This window comes from Scomber japonicus, chromosome 5, assembly GCF_027409825.1.
Source record: "Scomber japonicus isolate fScoJap1 chromosome 5, fScoJap1.pri, whole genome shotgun sequence".
NCBI lineage: Eukaryota > Metazoa > Chordata > Actinopteri > Scombriformes > Scombridae > Scomber > Scomber japonicus.
In genome coordinates, this window is record NC_070582.1 from 31166137 (window position 1) to 31190657 (window position 24521).

At 40.0% G+C, this 24521-nt stretch overlaps 1 protein-coding gene across 7 annotated transcripts in view; it reads left to right on the forward strand.

Annotated features, from left to right (window-relative positions):
- The window catches only part of ndrg4 (NDRG family member 4), a 43578-nt gene extending 22285 nt beyond the window's left edge, over positions 1-21293 (forward strand). The window contains exons 3-18 of one of the 7 annotated variants that reach the window (XM_053320059.1): positions 1619-1768; positions 4810-4848; positions 11777-11882; positions 14630-14750; positions 15098-15160; positions 15689-15749; positions 15875-15961; positions 16068-16124; positions 16249-16352; positions 16639-16695; positions 17039-17090; positions 18545-18592; positions 19035-19070; positions 19170-19221; positions 19462-19500; positions 21139-21293. In XM_053320059.1, coding sequence (XP_053176034.1) covers positions 1619-1768; positions 4810-4848; positions 11777-11882; positions 14630-14750; positions 15098-15160; positions 15689-15749; positions 15875-15961; positions 16068-16124; positions 16249-16352; positions 16639-16695; positions 17039-17090; positions 18545-18592; positions 19035-19070; positions 19170-19221; positions 19462-19500; positions 21139-21293 — 1227 coding nt within the window. Of the gene's footprint in view, positions 1-1600; positions 1769-4809; positions 4849-9603; positions 9625-9831; positions 9871-11776; positions 11899-14591; positions 14751-15097; positions 15161-15688; positions 15750-15874; positions 15962-16067; positions 16125-16248; positions 16353-16638; positions 16696-17038; positions 17091-18544; positions 18593-19034; positions 19071-19169; positions 19222-19461; positions 19501-21138 lie in introns of those variants that run through there. The other 6 variants (XM_053320061.1, XM_053320060.1, XM_053320064.1 and 3 more) reach the window with 6 other exon arrangements.
- Positions 21294-24521: the final 3228 nt, after the last annotated feature.

Consider the following 24521-nt stretch of genomic DNA (forward strand, 5'->3'; position numbering starts at 1 on the left):
AAATGAATGGCAGCCCATTATGAGAAGCAAATGTTGTTTTTATCGTTCGGGAAAGCAAACAGACGAAGAAATCATTACTGGCTAGAATAGCACGAAAACAACATATTGAACTAAGGATAAACAAATGTGGAGTATTCTCCTACTCCTGATAAGCCTCTGTGCAGGAGGAATGTGGTGAATGAAGCCACTGACTAAACACATTGGCCGTGACTCACTTGGCCGGTGTCAGAAATGACGGAGGAGATACAGTAGGTCGGGGTTTGTGTGACTCAGAAGCTTATTAGAAGTTGCCTAAAATGTCGTGCATCAATAAGAATGACTAATCCAGCTATTGATCCGCTCATCCAAGCCAGATAGACGTTCGGTCGGCTTATTACGTACCGCTGCTCGTAAATAATCGAGGCCATCGACTTCCTTCATCGATCCGGTTACATGTTTGCATGACTCGTCAGTCCGCTGGTTTTATTGTTATGAGTGCAGCTCAGACTAGATTTTTTAAATCTCCGGCCTCTCTCTTTCTCTCTTCCTCCAGCTCGTTTTGGATCTGTTGCCGTGGTGTTGTGCAATAGTGCGTTAGTGACCTTTAAGTTCAGTTACTGAGTGATTACCTCTTGGCACAAACCAGTGGTAAAACAATGGTCTGACTCACTGCAAGCCATATCGGGCTAATGCTGCATTCTCTGCATAGACCTTACAGAGAGGTTTTACAACTCAGAGAGATTCATGTTTTTGTTTGTGGAAACTTTCTTTTAAGCCATCAAGAAGTCAGGAAGGAAGTTTTCAGACTGATTGGTGCTTTTAGACTCTGCAGTGTCCAAACAGGAACATCATAATCATTCCATTGGGGAATTTTACTCACAATAGATACATAATTCTTGACCCTGCTTCAGATTTTTTCTTTCAAATATGTGAAAATGAAAAAATACTGTAAATCAAGTGTGATATATACTGTATTATCAGACTTTACTGTATTCAAAGAAAAGGGGCCGTAGCTACCACCAAGAATTCTGAGGTCATGTCCTTTGTATTCTGCCATGGTCGATATTAGTTTCAGTGGCTTTAAAACTCAATATATTTCAATTTGACTTATTTATTAAAGCAGTTTGGCAAAAAGCTTTCCTGTGTTTATTTGCTTTCTTAGATAGTTAGATATACACAGAGTCTCATATACGGACTCATGGCCTCAGTCTTTCTAGGATATTTGGTTGCGGCCCTGAAAGTATATCATAGCAGCTACAACATTTTCTGCCTGGAGGCTTAATTCTTATGTGACATGAATGCAGTGTATTTCAGGTGTAGAGCTGCAGCTGGCGGCTTGATCCTTGTGGTTTTCCTCCACCTCTCCACCCACAACCTGTTCCTCTCTTCCAATTAAAGGAAAGTGCCAGGTTGACCTTTGTGGTAACGATTGATTGAAACCAAGCAAAGAGAGGACATAGGTGCCTTCTTGTGACATTTAAAGGCTTAGAAAGGAGCTTTTCAGGGTCCTCCATAAACACTGCATCAGAAAATGAATGATGTGTATGTTTATTGTATGTTGCTGTTGTGTCTGCTCCTGGTCTTTACCCAGTAACCACCTTGTGCTTGTTTCACAACACAGCAGGAAAAAGGAGAGGAGGCGTCAGGGGGGCCGGCCTGCACCGCCAGCCCCGCCAGCCCTGCGCCTCTTAACAACCCCCCTCCCCCCAGTCGCCCCACTCACCGCTGGCATGTCATCGCACGGCACTGGCTCCGCCAGACCCGCCGTCGGACCAGCGGGGTCCTCCCGGTAACTACCAGAACAACCAGAAACACCAGAGACATCAGACCACCGGACCGCCTATCTAACCTAATGACAAGACCATTTCATCTTTAAAAAAAGAACTAAATCATGGAGCAAAAATTAATAGGAAATATATTAGGCAGTTTATGAATTTATATGAAAAGTAGTTCTTGTGCAGAATGTGTCTTTAGTTGTATCTACCCTAGAAAACACTCATTATCTACAGCTGTGAAGTAGGTAAAGTGTAGTAGAAAAACATATTACTGTTCCATTGTGAGTTTAAGTGGTGTAAGAAGTAGTGGAGAGGAAATCATAATTTGCTCAGGTAAAAAATACCAATTAATTTATTAAATAAATAACTCCAAGAAAAAGCAACACATTCAAAGTGAAAGTGCAGAAATATTATCAGTATAATGTATTTAAAGTATCAGTGGAAGTCATTATGCAGCAGAATAATACCTGTGATGCATTATCATAACAAATAATTCAAATCCAATCTGATTATTACTGAAACATTAACGTGTAAGCAACATTTAAATGTTGTGGGAGATAATTGTGAGACTACAGTAGCTGGATAGGCTAATCTATGGCTGTCATATTTTATAAAATGATATGTTTTCTATGCAAATATTTGATCTTCAAAATAATGCATAAATGTAATTAAATTGATACTTAAGTACAGTGAAGTATTTGACCACTGCTGACTAGATTATGAATAGCAGCTGTTGAAAAACCTTACTAGTTTGATGACCTACAACATGTCTAATATCCCATCACACTGACCACATACAGTCATATAATAACAACTAGTCGGTGGTAACCAATAGAAGTAGAATTCGAGTTAAATACAGCAACACCAAACATAAAGGGTCATCCACATCTGTTAGCACCTCTGCTGAACTTAATATTACAGTATTGTAGCCTTTAGATGCACTGGTTTCGAGACAACTTGTTCCCCTCTGAGTCTGGACATCTCCACTCATGGGCGTCTCTTAAAATCAGACTTAATCAAGTGAGTCCTCTGCTCCTCCTGGACCTGATGAATAAAATTTACCGCTGCAGTAATTCTGATCCAGTTTCTTTTTTTTTTGAAAAGCCCCAAATCTAGGCCAAAATCTACATTTAAAAAAAACAACCTCCAGACACTCCAAGATCAGACAGGGAAGAAACACACACCTTACATTACAACACAGCAGTGCTGCAGCCACATTCAACACATCTCAACATCAGCTTATGCAGCTAAAGGAGGATCACACCACTAGAGAATGATTTCTTCCTCACATCCTCTAAACGCAGCAAACTCCAGTCAAACAAAACACATTTTAGCTCGACAATCTCCCCCTTCTCACTGAGCTGAGCCTCTGGACACCCTTCTGAGCACTGTACGGCTGGATTGGGAGTGATAAGAAAGAGAAGAGTGCCACCTGCTGGTCCGACCACCGTACTGTCACCGCTAACTGTTTCCCTTATACAACCGAGAGCCATTTGCATGAAATCCACAGGAGGTGCCTTTCAGTTGCACATCTCAGTTGAGAGGAGACATCAATTTATTGGATTTCTTCCCCCCTCACATCTCCTGCTGGTCTGGTGATGATACAGCAGCATATTGGAAAACTTAACAGCTCATTTGGTGTTATTTATAAATGTCATATTCCTCTATAGGGCAGCTTCAGGTCCTGATTTAGTGATGTCTTTCTCTCTCTAGGTGTGTCCCTGATCTAACTTTGTTCCCTCCAATCTTCTTTACTGCTAATAACACACACAAAGTCTTTCTTTTCTCTTTCCCTCCCACCTGCATTAACCCACCACTATTCCTTTTTACTTTGTATTTATATATCCATCTTTAATCCTGTCATATTTTCTTTCAGAAATCTCTTCAGAAACTAAGACCTTAACGTGTGCATGCGTAACTGGTGTCTAACCTTGTGTGCATGTCTCAATCCAGATGTGTCAGATGTTCCTGCTCCGCTTTTGAGCTTTACGGAGGCAGCAGAGCAGGAATATAAGCTCTTAAATGACATGTGCTGAAGTAACACAGGTTAGAATGTGCTTGTGCTGGAAAAGAACAAAACCAGTAATAATAATAATAATAAAAAAAGAAGCACATATTGCTGTTAAGCGTTTGTTACTTTCCAGCACATTGGTACACATTCAAATAAGCTGTTTTATTTCAATACATCTCTTCTTAAAGGAAAAGTCAGCAACAGATTCCCCTTAAAAAATCCAACTGAAAAGTGAGCATCTCCACTGCAGGATACAATTTTCTTCAATACATGAAAAACGTATCCAAAATGCTATTTTGTTTGATGTTTAATTCAATTCAGAGTGTTTAAAAACTGTAACACTTGAGCTGATGTTAGCACAGCTGTCACATGTACTGATGCCAGCTTGTCATACATCAATGTCACTGAAATTTTCAGTCTATTTTGGCAGTCAGGGAGTCAGACTTGCTCGCAGGGATTCTGACTCGCCTCACCACACTCAATGTGGTCAGATGACAATTGTTTTTAATGCTCCAATCATATGACCCGGCTCATCCTTGTTCACAGATGTGGGGTGTTTTAGGGGAGAATCTGGTTGCTAAGCTCTCTCTCTCTCTCATCCTGTATTAAATCACCATCTTTCCTCACTTTTTACTGCTGATTTCTTCCAAGTTTCCCACATGCACTTCAGTAAATAATCTTCACTGTCTTTTTAGAATGTGATACACTGGAGCACACTACACAAACTCCAATTTAGCTGCTAAATTCTGGGATTCTGAGCAGCAATGATTGTTAAATATAATATACACCTCCTGAATTGAAACTAACCCTAACTAAGACAGTGCAGTTCTACTAAGGTGCTTCTGGGAAACTGGGTTTTTCCTGTCTGTGGTTTGGACCTACAGTGCACAGCTTGTGCAGCTCTTCTGTGAGACTATAGCGGCCCTCATCTCCAACAGTGGATTCACCCTTTAATACCTGAGAAATATGTGTGAGTGTCTCACTTTATCCACTTCCAATTTTAACTTTTTTCTTCTTGTTTTCTCCCTCTTTCTCTCTCTGCAGGATAGCTGTGAGCAGCTGATGCCAGCAGGAGATTGGAAGGTATGATTTGATGTGTGTGTGCTGCTGTTTTCATGTTGAGATTGAGCCTCCTTCTTTCCTCTCTCCTCTCTGTTACCTTTTCTCTTCTTATCACTGTGCCTTGTGTTCTTATCGTCCCTTATCTTTGTCATCTTTTCTCGCTTTTTCACTTGGGTAAACAGTAATGCCTGAGTCAACAGAGAAAAGACAGAGAGGATGGTGGAGGATAGATATGTGTCATTTCACAAGGCTAAAAATATAACAGGGATTATACAGTAATGCTTATGTAAAGATTATTCAGCACAAGTTATTAATGTAGACATAAGGTCCAGCGTTTAAATCCACTGCCTAGGCCTTCTAATTAAAGGTTATTGAATTATTGTGCAATAATTATCACATGTCTATAAATCGACTTATCATATGATACATGCAGAAAACCATTTATTTTACCTCAGTATTGCCACACTAAACATACATAAAAAAAATCAGTGTCATGTTTCATAAAGCAGAACTCTCATTTCATTAAATCATAGGTTATAAAAATTGTGTGGACAGTAACATTACATATCGTACTTTAATCTATATAACTTGTAACTTGTTGTTGCTGTTAAAGTTAAATATCAGCCAAAATATAAAGTCATACAAAGTCATATGTTATGATTCAGGAGGAGTATCTGTGAAAGTCATCTGGGAACTCAGGTGTGTTAAATTGAGCAATATGTTAATGGAGTTTGGAAAGCAGTGTGTATTTTCAAAGCATGGACACTTTACAAGATGTTATATTAATTATTAATTAAAATGAAGTGCTAAGAGCTGTTGTACCATGAGAGTGCATTCATTCGATCTTCGATCACTTTTAAACTTCGCTAATCAGAGCATCTGTATCTGTAATTATAAAACTCGCAGAAAGGATTACGCCATCAGTTTGAGAAGTCCTCTAGGTTGTTATTTTTCTTTGAGAAATTCAACTTCACACATATAACAGCTCGGCTGCTTTACTTTAATCAAACATGTGCTGAGTGTCAGACAGCAGTGATGCAACATTTCTCATGAAACACCTCTCTTTCACACTTCAACCTGACACTTCAGGGTCTCAAAAAGCTGAGAGCAGCATTTGCATCTGCCTGCTGGCTGCCTCTATCTCACTTCTAGAATAATAATAATTAATACCTTTTTTTAGAGACCTTTTCATTTGTGTTCATCTGTAAAAGTTGTAGATAATGAAAATCTATTATTCTCTATTTTGAAGAAGAAGAAGAGGTGTAGTGCAAGAACTGAATATTTCAAGGCTCTCATTTAATGAGGCAACATTTTGTCTCTGTTTTCTGTTGAAAGAGCTCTCTGGTGTCCTCATCATGCAGTTATTTATAAAACCTTGACAGACAAATGATCTTATTCTGCACAAGATCACTCACTCTGCGTGGAAGCACATACGGCTCAGGGGAGCTCGCACTTTTATTAAACAACTATGGCAGAATGTGTCATCAGGAAGAGCTGAGAGGGATTTAAAGTCAACATCTTTTCAATTCAGATCATGAACAGACTCTGTAAATAGTGTGCCAGTTTAACTGTAAATCTGTGCTCTTCACATTCAGGCATTTTTATATTTATTTGAACAATAGTTTGGACTGAACAACAGTTTTACAGTTTGGAAAAGATAGACAGACTTCTACACACAAAAAATGACAATCTAATGTCAAGCTGAATTATTTGTAAGTCAATAAGAGCATTTTACGAGTCTACTGTATAATGATGCAGTAATAGACACAGGTATTGTAGATGCAAGCACCTGCTTTTTAAGTCTTGTGAAATAGAAATTAAACGAGTTTAAAATGAAAAGCACAAAGTATCACATTTACAAAATGAATGGAGAAACCAGTGATGTGTGTTTGCATGCATGTGTGTGTCATTGGGAGAGGGGTGCTAATGCATTATGGCACTGCATATATAGTAGTTATCAGGAGAGGAAATGTGGCATAACTACCTGAATAGATGATAAAACAGAAGAAAACCCAGCTAACGTTTGGATGAGTACTGTGATTAAATCTTTAAAAAACTGCAGCATGTTATCAAATCGGGGCTTGAATATCGTTCTGATATCATATTTGTTCAAATTCTCTCCTCCCCATCAATGTCTGTTAAACGCTTGCTGGCAGATTTTGTATATTTAAAGTAGACAGTGTCAAGCTGAGTCAGCAGGGAGAGAGTTAATCTCTGTGGAGGAAAGGGGGACAAAGTCAGAGAGGGAGGAAGGGAAAGCAAAGAGTGGTGTTTCAAGTTGAGTCAGCACACCGCGTGTTCTGTCAACAGGGAAAAGGGGGGGATAGATGGAGAAAGAAAAGAGGGGATAGAGGGAGAGAAAAGGGGTGGGGGTGGGGCTGAAGAGACAGGAAAAAGAGACTGACACCAGAGAGCAAAGCAGAGAGGATGGAAGGACCAGTGTGTGTTTGTGTGTGTCTGTGTATAAGTGAGAGTGTGCGTGTGCTGTAGTCAGCATCATAGTGACATCATAGTGACAGCGACACCATCAGAGTCATGTGAATATGCACGTATGCTTCTCACCCTTCACCAAACCTCAATATAATATTTTATTTAAGTCTTTTTCTGTGTCAAATTTCAACCATTGCTGGTGAAGGATTGAGTATGTGTACTACTACTACTAGTACTACTACTGATAATAATAATAATAATGATAATAATACAATTTTTGTTGTATAACAGTAAAATACAAGCACACAGTTAAAAGATCATATGCAAAAATTAACAAATGAATTATCCAAAAAGATCAAACAGGTGAAACCATTTAAATAAACAAAAATAAAAAGGCAGGTCTGTAAAAATGTGTCTTGAGACAGGATTTAAAAGCAGAAACAGTGTCAACAAATCAAATACTAACTGGAAGACTGTTCCAGAGCTGAGGTGCTGCTATGTAAAGCCTTGTATGACTAGAGTAAGATTTAATTAACAGATTAACATAGATGCTAGAAGAAATTGGTAACCAGTGCATCGAGGCTAAAACTAGTGTGATGGGTTGTCTTCAGAAAGCTGAGCTAAGGTAAACAAGGCGTTACAATAGTCCAAATGTGAAAAAATAAAAGCATGAATCACTTCCCCTGTATTGCTAAAAGATAATATTGGTCTGAACTTGGAAATATGCCTCAATTTTCCATATTTTTCTTAATATCAACAAATCTCATGTTTGGAGCCAAACCAACAATGAACTCAACTCTATTTACAAATGTGTGTGTATCCATTATTCCTCTATACTGTATTAAAAAAAACTCAAAAAGACGTCAATGAGCTACATCACTACACTGAGTGACATGTTCCTTCTTTATGAGGAGTTTGGGTATGTAAGATACTGTATCACACATTTTTTTCAGAAAATTACAATGGGGCACAAAGACCCCAAATTGCTAGTTATTTCCTTTAATAAAAGTCTTTGTTGTCTAAAATTAACCAGACCTTTTCTGACTCTACTTTTTTATTAAAAAAGAACTAAATGCCGACTAGCTGCCCAGCAGTTAGCAGAGAACGTTAGCAACTAGTAAACATAGCGGAGCATTTAGCTGCTAAACAGCCACATATTGTTTCAGGAGGAGAAAACGAAAACAGAGAGTAAAAAGGAGAGTGAATATTGAACTTACATTCATCAGGTGCATCCAAATGTGACTCCAAATGAAATGCTAATGTTGCTAAGTATCTGCTGGAATAGTTTGCTAACATTCAAAATGGCAAATGGCACAAAAATGAGTTATTCTAGGTTTTCAAACTCCAGTTTAAAGATTGAAATAGAGAAAGTGTAATGTAAGAAAAGACATTAACTCAACCAGAATAAAATAAGTTAAACCACTTCCAGAAATAACAGACAGAGACAATTCAAATACAACTCAATAAAAAGGTGACGGTAAAATAATAATTACTGAATTAATAAAAGTATATTGTAAAAAGAGATGTAAAATCTGTTACTTAGCCAGCCTGATTTCCCCAGGCAGGTTGTTCAGACCCTTAACTTAAACCAGGTCAGCTTGCTCTTGGTTAATGATGCAAAGTTGCATGAAAGTTCACCAAAATTGAACTTAATATGAGAAAGTAAATCCACAGATCACATTGATTCCCTGTATTACTTTATCTCACTGTAGGATGTTGCAGCTTTAAGTGCTGGTGTGACCTGGCCATAAAAGAGCAGCTGAAACAAATGTGCTCTTTTGTTGGACAAACATGTCATGCCCAGACTGACTGCAGCGCTCCAGTTCAGGTCCTCTAATATGATAACAGAGGATTTGGTCTCATTAATGCAAATTTATTGAACAACAGCTGTTTTGTTTTGGCCAAAAGGGGGAACAATAACATGGTTAATGAGGAAAACAGAGAAAACTAGAGCAGTGGTGCTGATGAGAGAGAGAGTGCCTTCAGACTACAGACTGACAATACAAACGACCAATGCTGCTAAGGGGAGGTAGCACTCTGAGCCAATCATCTCTGGCCTGCTCCACTCCCTTTCTCTGGCGCCTATAGAGTGTGAAAGAAAGGGGAGGGTTGAGAGGAGGAAGAGGAGGAGGCAGACAGCAGCTCCTAGTTTTAAGAGTGTGTGTGGGAGTGTAGCGCAGCAAACACTGCAGCAGCCTGCAGCATCACCCAGCTATCCATCACACAGCGAGTGCTCACCAGGACCTAGTCCTTTAAAACAGGAGAGGCCTGGCTGCTCGTCTGCCTGTCTGCAACCTCCTCTTCCTCCTCTTCTTCTTCGACTGAGAGAACACTTACTGTGAAGCCATGCCTGAGTGCTGGGATGGGGTGAGTGGCAGGGGAGTGTGTGTATAATGGAAGGATGCTTGCTGTGAGTGAGTGAGATTTATTCATAAGTGTGTGTGAGTCAAACATACACACACACACACACACACACACACACACACACACACACACACACACACACACACACACACACACACACACATTCACACACACATTCTAAAACAGAATGATCAGAATGTCTTTGTCTTAGAAAATTGTCTGGTGATGGTTTTTGCACTGCTTATGTCTGTGACTAAATGATGAATTTAGTGTATTTCTTTGCAAAAAAAAAAAAAATTAAATATTAGCCTTGAATAATTTTGTTGAAGTTATCAAACTGTATTTGTGTAGAAATGCTCTTGTGGAATATGTATAGTGTATTGAGAAACTGCCGAGTCAGGGCCAAATGATGGGTCATTCTCTGGCTGTGGCCCACTGACACACTTCCACACGTTATCACAGATGCTGTGCAATGCACTGATGCGCATTCCTCTGCGGATAAATACACGTGTGTGTGTGTGTGTGTGTGTGTATAGAGGAAGTGTTAATCCTTCTGCAGTATCATCCATTTTAGCAACCTTGAAGCAGAGCAAGAAAGTGAAGGGAGGATCAATCAGAGGAAAATTGATGCAGGCAGCTTTTTTGTCTTTTTTTGCTGAATGTGATGTAATTAATTTGCAAAAATGAAAGAAAATGGATCATTTTGACATTTTCTTAATTTGAACGCTCAATTTCCACTTCCACCTTAAGATATTTCAAATTCCTCCCAGCGTGTTTCCTCCTGCACATCTGAAGGTCATCATGTGTTTGCAATGTCTCCTCGTATTTTTTTTTTTGCAGAATTCAGTCATTGAAAACAGATGGTGCACAAATCCCCTGGTGCACTAACTGCCTCAAATTAGAATGCTGATGGCAGATAACATTCATGTTGATGCTGAAATAATAGAGATAATCTGTCTGGATTAATTTATAAGTGATGGCTGCATGACTGTCTACTGTGGGGGGTGGAGGGTGGGGGGTGGTAGGGTTATATAGAGTTTTAGGAGCTATCCATAGAGTAAATACTCTTTGTCTGTGTACTGAAAGTCAATTGGGAGGGATTTAAATAACTCCATAGTGAACGTGTATTGTATTACAAATAGCAGGCGGTTGTTGAAAGATGCTGCAGATTGACAGCAGCAGGTTGACAGAGGATTTTCAGTCAGCTGTTTTTATTATGTCTGAATAGCTAAAGGGGAGAAGAAAAAAACGTTCCAAAGGGAGCGGAGGACAATAATGAAGGCGTGTCAGTGTGTATTGGATGTGTGTGTGTGTGTGTTAAGTGGTCTGTATAGACAAAACTGTCAGCATCATCAATAAAGGCTTCACTGCAGCTTAAACGCCTAAACCAGTCATGATAATCCCAAAACGCCACTCTGCTCCAAGTGTTTTTGTTTTTTGTGTGTGTGTGTGTGAGCATGTTTGTGTGTGTGTGTGTGTGTGTGTGTGTGTGTGTGTGTGTGTGTCTACATTGCGCAGCTCATGCAAACACACACCTCCATTTTGAGATTTTGAGTTTGGCTTTCTCTGACCAATGGATGCAGACAAAATGTGGGTCATAACAAAGAGAGATTTGGATGCACAATAAGTCTGCAGACATGTTTTTAATTGAAGTCAGCTGATTTTTTTAAATGATTAATTTCTTCTTTTTTTTTTTTTACTGTTGTCTGTAGATTCCTCTCAGCCCATTTAGTATTGAATTATTGCAGAGCATGACATTTTAAGCCAATCAATGTCCAATAATTGACTGTTAGGATTAGTCATTGTTCATGCTAATTACCAACCTCCTGCCTATCTATGACTGAGCCCCTGCATCTCCCTCATACTGTGAGAGTCACTCAAGATTAATGAGGGACATCCCTGCACAGATTGGCTTTTAACATTAAAGCAGCATTTGACTGAAGCTCAATAAAAATCAGCTACAATTATAAATATCTTACAGTGTATAAGATAAATAATGTTTTTAGGTTACTGAGCAGTAGCAGTGTGTTTTTGCTCCTCCTCACACCTCGCAGCTCTGGGAGGATTCAGGTGCAAATGATTTTACAAAAAGGTGCAAATATGTGCAAACCACCAGGTGAGTGAGAGTGTTGTTTTTTGTGTGTGTGTTTTACAGGAACATGATATTGAAACCCCTTATGGGATGCTGCATGTGGTGATTCGCGGTGCACCAAAAGGAAACAAGCCCGCCATCCTCACCTATCATGATGTTGGACTGAACCGTGAGTGTCCGCCAATATGTGTGTCTTTGTGTGTGTGTGTGTCTTGACAGATGTTTCAGACTTTCCTGTGAGGTGTTTCTACATTTATCAGAGGTGATAATTAGCCTCCATGCAAACATACACACGCTAACACTCATTATCATCTCCAGCAGGAGGTCCTTGTCGCCAATGTCATGACTTTACAGATAATTGAAAGAAACAAAGCAGAAATTAGTCTTAGTTAATTTTTTGAAGTTGCCATCATACCAATGCTGTATGTGTTTTATGAGGAAGTCACAGGAGCACACTTACTTGCACCTGAAAAGGTCAAGTAATAAAATGGCTTTTATGAAATCATTGCATATTATAAAATGGTCTTGCATGAATTCAATAAGGTTTTTCATTGCAATAAACACAAAAAATGATGTCAAGCACTATGCTGAAGTCCAGCATCACGATGTTCATGTCATTCTACAAAGTCACAGCATCCCCCACATGCCATCACTTAATACAGGCTGAGTGGTCAATAATTGAATAAAGGGAGGATAAATGATATCAACCCATGTGTGTAGGTGCAGGCAAAGAAAAAAGACAATGAGAGAGAAATAAAGGAAGCGACAAAAATAGAAAAGAGGAGGAGATGGTGAGGCAGATGAAAGGGTGAGTGCGAGAGGCATCGATGAAATGTAGGTCAGAAAAACATCCCCATCCTACGGAGGGAGGCGGGGTGGGACCGGCGGCACTGCGGTGCTGCCTTAATGGGCGGAGGTGGGGTAGGGATGGAGGAAGTTTTGGGGGTAGGGGGGGGTTGCAGGGCAGCATTATCACGGTCCACAGCGCATCTCTTTGCTCAGGGTTTGCTGACTGCAGATATCTGGCTTTTGTTGTCTGTCCTGCTGCCTTTTTGTTTTGTTAATAAACTAATTATCCATCTCATTTAGAAAAAAAAATATAATAGGGACTAACAATGGAAAAATGGAGGACAATGGCAGTTATAATGGCAGATATAATGCAGAAGACGAGTAAAGAATGGACCAGGATAGACGTTTATTCTGCTACTGCAGGCTGCTGCAGAACCACAGGGCTATTAGTATTCAGAGCCAGCCACTAAATCATTCTACTGCAGGGCACAATCAGCAGCAAAGAGCAGTAAGGTGAGGAATGACAGGGAGTTGCGCACATACAAAAAAAAAAAAAACATAAAAGAAAATTAGTCTGGAGTTTATTGCTCCACTTGAGTCCCAATCACAGATGGCACAGCAGTGTGCCAGACCCACGATTAAAAACAGAGAAGTAGAGAGAACAGAAGAGAACAGGAGGGAGGAAGAACAAAATAGAAAATGAAAAGAAGAGAAAGAGATTACAAGTGTGGGAATGAAAGAAGAGGGCAAGCAAACTGATTTAAGAGGTAAAACTGGGACAGGAGATAAGGAAGAAAGTAAAGTAATACTTGGAGGCATCTGTTGCTATTTGGTTCTTATGATTGCAGAAGAAGATGAGGGTGAGGAAAATAGAATAGAAAAGAATAAGAGGAGAAATGATAAATAGAGATCAACACGAGAGATAAGAAAGTACAGAGGGAGAAAGTGGGTCATGAAGTCAGTAGGGGAGCAGACGGTGAGCTGCTGACGAATGATTCAGCATGAACTGAAAATCTTCTCACCTCAATCCTCACGTAGCGTCGGTATTCTTGTGTGCATAATAAAACGGACTAGCTGGCGCCAGATTTGAGAGGTCACCTTCCTGACGTCCCTACTTTTTTTTTATATCCACAACCCAGTTGTCATGCTAATTGGTCCGTTTAATTAACGCTGCTCAGTCACAGCCCGAGGAGGAAACGATGTTGCTGCATGGTTTCATCGAGCCTGACACACGCAGGCTGAAAGTAGGACAACTGCAGCGCCAGTGGAAGGAGGGCAAATGGAGAGCTGATATCTATTATACATACAGTTATTTCAGATTTCAGTGTTATGCTAGTTCAGGAAATAGAGCTCTAAATTCTGAGAGAAATCTTGTGTGTCACTCTCAAGAAGAATGCCTTTCAAAACAGACAAGAAAATAAATGATCTTAATATTTTAACAATGCTTTTAATTCCCCATTATCCCACTTAATATACACATTTTAGTGACAATGCAACAGTTCAATGATAAATAAAAATTCAAGCAAACTAAAACATTTTAAAAATCCACCTGACTATAAGAAGACACAGAATAACTGACTACTTAGATCACATTTGCCAGATTTGTAACATTTGCCATAGCACACTAAAACTCAGTCAAATCTGAAACTTAAGCTAGGCTAGCTAGTTCCCACCTACTTGGCTGTCTTGTGTTCTATCATGTCTATCAAGTCATTGAGGTTTTATGAGGAATTAGTGTTGGAGCTATTTATTTCTTTTGCCTTATCAAAAACATACAGCATAAAAGGGTTATTCATAGTGTCAGTCCTCTGTTAAAGTGAAGGTGAATGAGTGTTATGTGACAGTATATATCAGCATTGTTGCAAGGAGTCTTTGCCTTCTCCTTGCTGGCACAGGATCAGTTGTACAGATGGCCACCTTTGATGTCCTCTGACTGTGGTGCATATTTCATGTAATCACATTCCTCTGCTCTCATCCCTCTATCCTCTTCCCTCCTCGCCCTGCCCTTTGCTTTCTTCCTCCCTCTCTCCCTCACATGTTCTGTACCGACACACAACCCATCTCTCTATCCGCTCTCACTCCATGCTACCTCTTGCTTTATTCCTCTCCTCCCTTGCTCTCCTACAGACAAGCTGTGCTTCAACAGTTTCTTCAATAATGAGGATATGCAGGAGATCACCAAGCACTTTGTGGTTTGCCATGTCGATGCCCCGGGGCAGCAGATTGGAGCATCACAGTTGCCACAAGGGTACAAAACATACATAAATGCATTTTATTTAACATGTGTTAATCATTATTTTTTGGTTGTCCCACCTCAAACTGGTGGCCACTGATGAATAGCTAATGTAGTAGTTGGCCTGTTTCCATGGATTGACAGAATATCTTGAAATTAAACAACTATAACTCTTTAAGAGAAACACAAGTAAATAATGTTATACTTACTATTTTCCATGAAATGTGAAAATAAAGTATTCAAAATGACTATAAATTGGTTGTGGTTTTAAAGTAGAAAGAGATTATTAAAATGTCCCGATCACGCAAACGCAGCATGTGAAGCAATGATAGCTAGAAGTCATGTTCTTTATCTCTCCATAGGTACCAGTACCCTACCATGGACCAGTTGGCTGGGATGCTGCCCACTGTGGTGCAGCATTTTGGGTTGGTGCTTTTCACTGTCAGATTTCACATTCTACACTTAACCATAGAGCCAACACAGCCATTGCTTCAATAGCAGCCATCTTCAAGGACATCATGTTCTCCTTTTACTCCACTGGCTGGCAAAGACGATATATGCCACTGTTGCTGAAAAGATGGTCTATCAGTGTATTAAAATACTGTAGGAAAAATTGTAGCTCTGATTTACTACTCATGTAAATTTGTATGATCCACCTTTACTGCTAACCTTTTGACTAAAGCATTAAATACTACATAGCCTCTCTGATTCATGAGCAGTTTCAGCAGCCTTTAGATTAGAAAATATCGATTGAAGGGTTAGCTAGCTTCCTGCTGATGAGAAGTAATTGTAGCCTGGACACACAGTACCAGCCACAGCAGAGATGTACAAGCACTTGGCTCTGCACAAGCATGCAATAATACTATGCTGTAACATAATACAGGCACAGCAGACTGTCATAATACTTGCAGCCCTCTTACACAGCATCTAATTGAGTAATGACCTTTTTTTAGATTCAAGAGCATCGTTGGGATTGGAGTTGGAGCTGGAGCTTACGTCCTGGCCAAGCTTGCTGTAAGTCACATCCAGATTCTCCTGTTCTATTGGTCATTTATCAGTGTAGTAGTCAACTGGTAGGTGTAATAAATTCACCTTTAAACAGTCAGCTTTAAACAGTCTTAAAATCTCTCTCTGTTCAGTTGATCTTCCCTGACCTGGTGGAAGGTCTGGTTCTGCTCAACATCGACCCCAATGGCAAAGGCTGGATTGACTGGGCTGCCACCAAGGTACTTGTCTATAAGTGTTTCAGATCTGGGACTGTTACTGTTGGAAGTGGGGAGATACACACATTCTGTTATCGCTCAATAATAATCTCCTTGTCTGTCACGCCAGCTTTCAGGTCTGACCAGCGCCCTGCCAGATACTGTGCTGCCACATCTTTTCAGCCAGGTAAGATCAGAATACAGGAATACGGGTTGACATACAACCCCCATGGTCTCTCCAATTTTTTCAACTTGTTGTCTTAGCAATCTTTGCCAAGCCGGTGAGCAGTTTCTCTTGTGTGTGTGTGCAGGAGGAGCTGATGAACAACACAGAGCTGGTGCAGAGCTACCGGCAACAGATCAACAACACCGTCAACCAGTTCAACCTGCAGCTTTTCTGGAACATGTATAACAGGTGGAGACACATATATACTCAGACAGTCATGTTTCCATCACTTAAGAGGACATAACATTGATTATCTTGACATTTCCCAGAAATGTATCTAACCCCAACCCTTACCCTCACCATTACCTTATCTTATCATTCAACCAAACCTTTAAAATATAATAATTAACATTATGGGGACTTGCTTTTTGTCCAAAAAAGGGAGGCAAGTCCCCACAGTGTGCAAATACATGCATGTTACACACACACAGAAATGCAAATACATCTTATCATTTACATATCTTCTCTCTCTCAGTCGGAGGGACCTGGACATGAACCGCAGTGGGACTGTGATCAACGCCAAGACCCTCAAGTGAGTCTACACACACACCTTTCATAACTAAGTGATGGATCAGCTTGTAAGCATAATCAGCTAATTGCCAATTATGAGTAATTCATCAAGGAAAAGGTTGCAAAAGTTCCAGCTTCTAAATGTGAAATGTACTGCTTAATATCTTTGTAGGTTAGATATCTTCTGTTGTTCAGGCACAAGAAGCAATGTGCAGATGTCACCTGGGACTGATGAATTGTGATTTTGAGTGTTCACTGTGCTGACATTTTATAGACTAAACAATTAGTTAGTTGATTTTATAAAATGTTCCCACAATTCTGATTAAAGTCAAAGTCAAGTCATTGTTCACCATGAATTCCTTCAGGTGTCCTGTGATGCTGGTTGTGGGAGACAACGCCCCTGCTGAAGAGGGAGTGGTGAGTTTATCATCTTTCTTCTCTTTTTCTGACTTTGTCCACCTGAACCAATCATGTAGTGCCTCTGTTTACTTCTTCCTTGCTGTGTCTCACTCTTTTAATTCCCCAACTGAGTTCAACGTCTAAGAAAGCAATATGAGTCTATCTGAAGCTCTAAATAGCAGATCATCCCCTCCCCTCCTCGCACTGCTCCTGCTCTATTTAGTGGTTTGTTCTTGGCATGTAAATTCAGTTAGTGACTGTTTGTCCTTATTCAATAAAACAAAAACAGGTCAGCCAGCAAAGACATGGTTCACTAGCCAGCAGAGGCATGGCTCACTCTCTCTATGACCCCACCCCCCCAGGGACTGGATGTGTCTGTCCATCTGTGTGTCTGTGTATATTTGATACTATAGGTGTATGTATTCTCCAAGGGCCAGATGGCCTTGCTCTGTCTCTGGGGCTTCACAGCTTGAAGTGGCCCAGATTTGTATGCTTCTGCACCAGTTAATCTGCCGCATGTTTAAACCTAGATCAAATCAGATGGGGGGAGGAATGAGATAGAGGTGCATAGGGAAGGAGGGAGGGATGTGAGTGAGAGTGGGGGTATGATGTATGTTGTTACCAAACCTCTTGGAAAGAGAGAGACGGAGAGATGGAAGCAGCGTGAGGAGGCGAGAGATATAAACAACGATAGTTTTATTGGATGTGACAGATGGAGGTCATGTTAATATTTTATATCCGCTGATTGGACCAGTTGAGGCTGCTGTGTTTGCTCCCACTAACATGACACATTCCTCCACACAGACCGATGGAGGCATACATTTTAGAATCAGTACATTTGCATATATTACAATTCATTTGCAACTGTTTTATTGTAAATATTTGCAAACCTGCATGTGATTTGTAATAATTATGTGATACTGAATCAACAGATGCAGCTATATAAAGAAAACGTGTAGTCAGTAGAAAGACAAATACACACATTTGAGTTGTAGTGTTTTCATATTTAATATGTTCCAGGCAGTAAAATGTGTAATTTGGCAACCTGTGTGAGGGATTAAAGATTAACACAGCAGGACAGGAAGCAGCCAAGAGCACGTCCCATGTGTGTGAATCTGAGTGTTAATTCACTTTTATGTATGTGTTTGTGTGTGTCCACATGTGTGAGTATTCATGCATGTGTATCTGTGTGTGTGTGTGTGTGTGTGTGTGTGTGTGTACACTGCGGCTGTACTCTCAGCCTGCTGGAGTGACTCATCTCTGCAGCAGCAGACTGCAGTATCTGGGTCACTCACACACACACACTCTCATACACACTGAGGTAGTATCTATATATTGTCTATACATACAGTACAGCCACACTTCTCTCCAAGTCCCTTCTTTCTCCAAGTTATGTTTGGTTCAACATGAACTCATCAAGTTTCTTGTTACGGCACATTTATTCATTTCAACCTGCTTTTTCTATCCTCAAGGTCGAGTGCAACTCTAAACTGGACCCAACCAATACCACCTTCCTAAAGGTAACCGTCTCTGTCAATTACAGCTTCTGCAGATATAACAGAATATCCTTAAACAATAAAGGACCAGCTGATTAATGATAATCAATCAAAAATCAATAAAGTCTATCTTTTCAGGAGTAAAAAAAAGACAGGTATTATACAGTAGGTACTTACTCACATATTGGCAAAAAAAAAAATCACTAACATTTCCTAAATTCATAACTCTATTTAGGTCATTCAAACTTTTTATATTATTGAGTCCAAAGATTTAGCCTTGGCAGAACATTTTGGGACTTTTAATAATGAGGTTTTGTACAGTATATTATTTGAACTTAAACCTAACGCTAACCCTAGATCTAATACGTCAGGGAAAAAAAGTTCACTATTAAAACACAATGCAAGTGTGATAAAGTAAAGTAAAATAAATAGCAACATAGTTAAAGCTTCTCTAATCTTGTGACAGATGGCTGATTCTGGTGGACTCCCTCAGCTCACACAGGTATAACACACCCAACACAGAACCTAATGCAATCAAATGAAATAATAAGAAAAAAAACCCTAAACAGATCATCAAAATAACCCGTGTGTTGTTTTACAGCCTGGAAAGTTGACTGAAGCCTTCAAGTACTTTCTGCAGGGAATGGGCTACAGTGAGTATCCACTACATGCACATGACTGTAAGGAGTGAGAGTGAGTGAGAGGTTTTACGTGTACATTTTTTGTCTTGTCCTGGTTTATCTTACAGTAATTTCTTGTGTAAAAAGTAATTATTTCAGCAGCAGTATCATTGTGGTTGTGGTGTGAATGCTAATGGGTGATGATGTATTTCATGTAGAGGGACATGAGTTGTGTTAATCTTGCCCTCTGTCTCCCTTGCCCCGTTCTCTCAGTCGCTTATGTGAAGGATCGGAGGTTGAGTGGAGGGCCAGGTACTTCCTCCTCCCTGTTCACCTCTGACCTCTTATTGCTGCCCTGTTGAATGACAATGGCATTTTGAAATTTATTTTAATTTGTTATGTTACAAATACAATATTTTGGGCTGTTATGAATTTTTTTTAACTTTTGCTGTCATTTCTAGTATTTTTATTTTTAATCGTAAGGAAATTAACCACCATCTTTGTTTTTCAAAAAATGATTTTTCCTTAAATGGAAAAATAAACTGCCCTTACCTCCTTCCCCCCATTCTTTTACCATTGCATCTATAATATTGCTCTTTGCATGGCTCTCAGCTAGCTTTGAGCAATGCCTTTTTATTACGTTAAATTGATAACAAATGCACAATGTCTTAATATATTTGGCAAGTAACAGTTTACACTTACATGGAGAATGGCCAATAAATCACTTCAAATCAAATCAGAATTTAATCCACTGTTACAAAGGGTTTTTTTTCCATGTAACTTAAGCTTATTAAAACTGCACGAACTGCTGACTCAACAACATGACTTAAAGGGGAAAATTGTCCTTAGGGCTATGCAGATTCTGCACTAAACTGCTGATTTTAAACCACACAAGCACAATATATAATCTCAAACATTTCCCTAAAAGCCTGTGGGCTTTGTGGGCTTTTGTTGCATAACAAGACACTGAAACCTCAATGAAAGAAGTTCTCTCTCAACTCTTTCCAAGCATTTTTGTCTCTTTTAGCTCATTGTTTTGGTTTTCCAACCCACAAACTCATTAACCTTGTTTTTTCAACCTCTAAGAAAAAAGCTCTGATAAACTCACGAAATTGGAGATTCTTATAGAAGTTTAGAGGTGCTGGTAAGATTTTGTTTCTGGTCTTTATGCTACGCTAAGCTAACCATTTACAGCCTCAAGCTTCAGTGCTAAAAGTAGACTGAAATACTGAATATTAAACAGTGACCAGGGGGCCAGAAATACAACTCCAAATGTATGCTAATGTTGCTGCCTGTGTTGGCTATAGAGAAAGAAAGTAATTCAGCTTACACACATATTACATAGAAAACATATCTACCTAAAAAAAGAGCTATTGAATAATTACATTAATATAATCAGCAAAGCAACGTTTTAGTGTTTTACTGCATTAATGCATCAAACTACTCGACTGCTTTGCTGAATTATTCAGAGGTTGGTAAAACTCAAATTTAATCATACCATATTCAAAAACACAATTAATATCATTTGAGCATGAAGTGACAATTTTGTGCCTCAGTCAGTTGTGTTAGTTGACACACACAGATCAACTTTTAGAGTAGACATTTTTGAAATCTTTGAAATGAGCAGAGGTCTCTTTAAAGTTTGAGTTAAGTTCTACTGCTGTAGGAGGATTTCTTTTTTATAACACAAACTAAACCCTAAGTTGCATGGTGCTGACGATGTGTTGGTTTGTGAGCACATTAACAGCATTACTGAACAATCCACCATCCACGGCTGTTGTATGAGCCAGTCAGGCATCTTTTCTCACCAGCTGCAAAAAGGGATATCATTAGTTCTCCACATGAGCATGTCCTCCCATCTCCCCAACATTAACTAATCATACACTTCAACACAAAATATAATGCTGAATGATGGTTTTTCTTGCTCATTTCTCATCCTCATCCTCTCAGTGCCCTCTGCCAGTATGACCCGCCTGGCTCGCTCCAGGACGGCCTCCCTGACCAGCGCAAGCTCCATTGATGGGTCCCGCTCTCGGGCCTGCACCCACTCCGACAGCACTGAGGGAGTCGGTACGGTCACCCACACCATGGAAGTGTCCTGCTGAGGAGCCATAGAGAGAGGGAGGGAGGGGGGTAGAGGGACAGAGAGAGAAAGAGAGAGAGGCAGGAAGGGAGAGTCAGAGGTAATGGTGTGAGGAATGTTGGAAAACCAAAAAGGTTTAAAGGTGTGTGAGAGGTAGTTAGACATGATTTAGAGTAGAATGAGACAACAAGAGAAAAGAAAGTTTATGGAAGAGGTGGAGACATCTCTCTCTGTCTTTATCTATCTTCTTAAGATCCCTTTTGTCTGCCATCTTCTTCCCTCCTCCACTGTAAAATACCATACGTATTGCTACTAAAAAAAAAACCCAACCACACCGTCATATATCCGCCTCAACCCCACCAGTCGCCCAACACTTAAAGATTTAGACTACTGTTTTTGTTCTTGAAGTGTCATACTTGTGTTTGCTAAGTGTCTCCTCATTCTTTGCCTGTGCCCTTTTTTAAACCACCTTAACCACTTCCCCCACCCCCCTCCCCACAGAAAAGAGAAAATAACCCTGCCTGTCAACAATCTACATAGTATTATGCGATCAAGAGCTGCTGTTGATAATCTGATTAGAAGGTAGCAGTACAGGATATTGGAAGGAAAACTTTTAGGGGGTGCCACAATAAAAAAGTGTTATGCATCAGTATTTTTCAAGCAGGTTATTAATTTGTTGTTTGAGTATCTTTCTCTGTATTGTTTGTTAGGCAAAAGTTATTTCTTTCCTTGAATGAAAAGGCAAGTGCCAGGTGGGTGTGTCCAGAATTGGACAGACAGCAGAACACAGCCAATCATAGCCAAGTGCACCTGTAGTGCTTAGAGAGGATTTGTTAGCTTTTTTAGACTTAAGAGTGTAGCTAGAGTATAACATGCTGATTAAAGCTGCACTTGGTAAGATTTTGTGTCAAACTACAGTTATAATGCAAAAGAATGATATCATTGGCATATATAGATTTCAGTAGCGTACCCACTTACAACACCATTGTGGTGGGAGGAGGTGGGCCTACTCTCTATAGATGGGCCTATATTATCATGATTCAAAACTGCAGTCCACCTGTAGTAAAACCTAGCCACTACACCACCAGGGAGCTTTGCTGTTACAAATGTGCAGCTTCACTACTTTGTATTGCTATAACCATATTCACTTTCTGTGAAACTGAGTAAACATAAAATGAAAAATATCTTATAGAGAAAATTATTGAACTAATTGAAAGAGACTAAGTGATGAAAAAACTCTGAAGCTCTAATGGAGAATCTAAGATAGGATGAGCAGTTTACGCACACCACATCACATGCTGTTTAATTCAATTTACCCCCGTTACAGCCATTTGGAACAACATTAGAGCAACATTGCTGAGTGCAGCTTTAAGTTATGTGTCATCTTACATTTACAAGACAATCCATTACATAAATATAGGCTATACAAATATGTATTAACATGTATATGCATGTGAATGTGACAGTAATATTAGGACATTTTAGTAACTGAGTAGTGTCTAGTATTAGGGAATTCTTCATTGGCACCTTAAATGTGGCTAGCGAATAGAACCATGATTGCAACCACCATCATCAGTATGTAACTCCAGTGCATGGCCTTGGTTCTGGCCATAGTCGGCTCTTTATGGTCTCTAACATGACAATCCCACTGCAACCCAAACCAAACCAGACCAGGGTGACCGAGGCAGGACCAGGCCAACCTGACTCTGGCTCTATTTGGCCAGGTCACCACCAGAGTACTCACAGCTGTCTTCCCTTACAATGCCCAGCCCCTCTCTGAGGATGTACCAAAGCTACACACACACACACACACACACACACACACACACACACATATATCTACAACCACAAACACTGTCACAAACACACACACGTTTTCACACATACGTCACATGAAAGCTGTGTGGGCTGGGTGCTGTAAAGGAACTAAGCCAAAGACAAGATGAAAATAGTCCCACATAGAAGGACTCTATTGCTACAGTATGTGGTCACTGTAAGTTTTGATGTGCTGTGTAATCATATTGTCATCAGTATAGTACATGTATGTAATTAGAGCTTTAGACTAGTGCAGCTGTGTGCTGCTGTCTGTAATCCTGGACCACCTAGTTAACAGAGATTGGGGTCCCCTGATTTTTGGCTTAGTAATGTTCAGTATTCATGTATCATAGTCACCTTCTCCTGTCAACAGTTTTACAAAAACCCTTTGGTCCCCTGTCAGAAGGGGCGTAGCTTCCAATCGCTGAGGTGTGCGCTTCCCTGAGGCGGCCTGTAAGGGGCGGGGCTTTTTTGGAGCCATTTGGGCGCCAAGCTCGGAATGTAGGGCAACCCCCAGCCACCCTAAAAAAATCACATGGTGCCCCGGCCCTCACAGGCAAACCCAGTCGCACCCTAAAGGGCTATCAGCTGAAGTCACTTTTTAAATGTTGGTAGTGTTAGTCATGTGTCTAAGCACCAGGGGGCCCTAGAGAGTAACTGACTAACAGAAAATAAGCTATGACTAGTTTTCTTTTTAATGAAAGGAAAAAACTTCTGACCTGAGAAATAGTGAATGAATGTCAATGGAGAAAGAATGTCACTTTGTTTAAGCTGGAGAGATTAATTATTGTTGAATTGTTGAACTAATTAATTAGTGTAATTGTTTGAAAAAGAAAATACTGACGTGGAAAGGCAAGCCAATAAGACAATATTGGACAGTTAGAACAACCACCTCAGTCACTCCTCGCAGAACCTCACCCATGATTTTCATGAGTTTGTATATTCTTCACTACACAATTTTCTGCCAGCTACACTTTGTTTTACGCTTACACAACTTCTACCCAAACTGCCTAGGGTGGGGGGGGACTCCTGAATGTATTTTGTCCCTTTTTTGAAGTGCTGTACAGTATTGTCAACCTATGCTCATCCTTGTAGAACCCCCTCACTATGATTTGCACTTCTGTCCCTGGCCCCACATCTTCACTCTGTACATGAAAACAAAGCCCCTTCCTGCTCCCTATTCAAGGCTTATAAATAGTGAAGTTTGGTAGCGATTTGTGAAAGTCGACAGCTCCTATGAGCTGGCACTGGATCAGTTTGGTTGTATAGACCTTGGTCCTCCTTGCACTTGTAGATACTTTTTATTTATAGAGCAGGTTATCCAATCCGAACACTAACACTGCTGTATTGTGAAAAATCTTTGACATATTTCTGTTCCTCTTCCCTTGGAGTTTCTCTTTTTTATAGGCAACAATAGGGTGTAGCCTCATCTTGG